Raw genomic sequence first — 2412 nt, 5'->3', positions numbered from 1 at the left:
GCAGCAGGGGCCCCCGACTTGGGGCGTCTGTACACGTCAGCAGCAGCAGCAGCAGCAGCAGCAAGAGGCCCGGAGCTGCGCCAGCTGCTGCTAGCCCGGCTGGGCAACTCGGGGCTCTGCTGCAGCGCATGCATTTTCATATTTCTTTCTTTCATTTTCTCTGTCTCCTTTTTTGTGTTTTCTGCCAATCGCCCCCGGCAAATGCGGCCAGAGGAGGTGCGCCGCAGCCCGCTGCTGCTGCTGCTGCTGCTGCAGTAAACGCACAAGACAGCCCCTGCTGCACACGCCTCTAGCCCTCTCTCTGCATGCATTTCCCTTTTCTCCTTTTGTTTCTTTTCCCCTTCAGACTCTTCAGTCTCCCCCCGGCAGCGGGGGCTGCGAGACTTCCTTTGGAAGTCCCCAGGGGCCCCTGGGGCCCCCGGGGGGCCCCCTGCCCCGGATTGCTGTGGTGGTGAGGAAGAGGCCCCTGAGTGCCCTGGAGGAAATGAGGAGAGAAACAGACCTTGTGAGAGTGAAGGGGGGGCAGACAGTTGTGTTGGAGGAGCCCAGGTGGGTGGGGTTAGTGTTTACTTGCTGCTGCTGCTGCTGCTGGTGCTGCAGCAAAGGCTGCAGCGCGGAAGGCGCCGCCCGGCCTTTCGTGCTGCGGCTGCTCTCCTCTTTGGCCTTCTTCTCTTTCTTTTGAATTTATAAAATAAATTAAAAGACTTAGAAGTGCTTAAACCCTAAACCCTAAACCCAAGTCCCAATTGCCATTTTCGATTTGGGCTTCTTATGGAGCCACAAGAAAGGCACAGACACTTGGCTCAGCAGCAAATGCAGATCTGCGCAGCAGCCGCTGCAGCAGAACTTTTATTTAGTGTAACTTCTGCAGCAGCAGAAAACCAAAGAGAAGCAGCAGCCAAAATGCTACAGCCGCGCATCACCTGCTGCTGCAGCATCAGCTGCAGCACCAACTGCAGCACCTGCAGCAGCACCAGCACCAGCGCCTGCAGCGGCACCAGTACCTGCAGCAGCACCAGCACCTGCAGCAGCACCAGCACCTGCAGCAGCACCAGCACCTGCAGCACTACCAGCACCTGCAGCAGCAGCAGCAGCAGCAGCAGCAGCAGCAGGAGCGTGTGCGGCTGCAGGGAAAAGGTCGACCTGACTCCGTACGTGCTGCGGCACGAGTTTCGGGTGGACCGGGCGTTTGACGAGTTTGCTTCGAACTCTGAGGTGTACAGACAGGTTGTGGGGCCCCTCGTGGTTTGCTGCTGCAGCGCAGCAGCAAACTGTTCTTTCTTCGCTTACGGCCAAACTGGCAGCGGCAAGACCTACACCATGCTCGGGCCCCAGGCCTCCAGCAGCGCCAGCCAGCCCCCCGAGCACCGTCCGACAGCCCTAAACCCTAAACCCTAAACCCTAATTCAAACCCCAGCCCTAAACCCTAAACCCTAATTCGAACGCGCACCCTAAACCCTAAACCCTAGACAGTGGAGCGGGCAGCGCGGGGCCCAGTGCGGCCGCCACCCATTTCTTTTCCTGCAGGGACCGGCAGGGAAGCCCGAGGGTTTAGAGTTTAGGGTTTAGGGTTTAGGGTTTAGGGTTTGGGGCGTGTTTGCTTCAGAGGGCATTTTTGCATTGGCCGCGCGGGACATTTTTTCTTATTTAAGCGAAGAGGAAAACAAAAGAACAGTTCATGTTTCTTTTTTTGAAATCTACAACGGCAGACTCTTCGACCTTCTGCAAGACAGGTCTGCTGCTGCTGCTGCTGCTGCTGCTGTTCCTGCTGCTGCTGATGCTGGTGGCTTTGCCACCGCTGTTGCTGCTGCTGGCTGTGTCACCGCTGCTGCTGCTGCAGCTGTTGCTGCTGTTGCTGCTGCTGTTACTGCTGCTGCGGCTACGGTCGGTCATCAGGAGGCGGGATGTGGGCGATGCAATGTCGCTGCTGCTGCTGCTGCTGCTCTGGGTTGCTTCAGGAAGCTTGTTGCTGCCCTTGAGAACGGCAAGAAGGAAGTCATAGTAAAAGGTGCGCTTCTTCTGTGCTGCTGCTGCATGCGCTGGGACTGTCTGCTTTTCTTCACTGCTGCCGTTGCTGCTGTTTCTGCTGCTGCTGCTGCTGCTGCAGACTTGCGAGAAGACGAGGTCTCCACAGAAGACGAGTTGCTGCGGCGAATTGTTGGGGGCATGGAGCTGCGTCGGATTGGTGCGTGTCTGATTAATTGCGCATTCCGCTGCTGCTGCTGCTGCTGCTGCTGCTGCTGGGTGCATTGCAGGGGGTCTTTGCTGCTGGGTGTGCAGGCGCGAACTCTGTGAACGACGAGTCCTCGCGGTCTCACGCAGTGCTGCAAATTCACCTGCGGAACAAACAGGGAAAAGTGGCAGGTGGGGCCCTGCGCAGATCAGCAGCAGCAGCAGCAGCAGCAGCAGCAG

General features: G+C 58.0%; 1 protein-coding gene across 1 annotated transcript in view; it reads left to right on the top strand.

Moving 5' to 3' along the window:
- Positions 1-201: 201 nt before the first annotated feature.
- ETH_00029500 (uncharacterized protein) overlaps positions 202-2412 on the top strand; it is a gene marked incomplete at both ends in the record, with an annotated part of 4186 nt that continues 1975 nt past the window's right edge. Inside the window, 7 exons of the mRNA XM_013374328.1 lie at positions 202-216; positions 347-549; positions 1131-1369; positions 1607-1733; positions 1959-2008; positions 2108-2185; positions 2281-2412. Of these exons, the coding sequence (XP_013229782.1) occupies positions 202-216; positions 347-549; positions 1131-1369; positions 1607-1733; positions 1959-2008; positions 2108-2185; positions 2281-2412 (844 nt within the window). The remainder of the gene's footprint in view (positions 217-346; positions 550-1130; positions 1370-1606; positions 1734-1958; positions 2009-2107; positions 2186-2280) is intronic.

This window comes from Eimeria tenella, genomic scaffold (genome assembly GCF_000499545.2).
Source record: "Eimeria tenella Houghton genomic scaffold, Eth_scaff2, whole genome shotgun sequence".
In the NCBI taxonomy this organism is placed as follows: domain Eukaryota; phylum Apicomplexa; class Conoidasida; order Eucoccidiorida; family Eimeriidae; genus Eimeria; species Eimeria tenella.
Note: the sequence above shows the minus strand (reverse complement) of the source record. Positions and strands in the feature narration are given on the sequence as shown.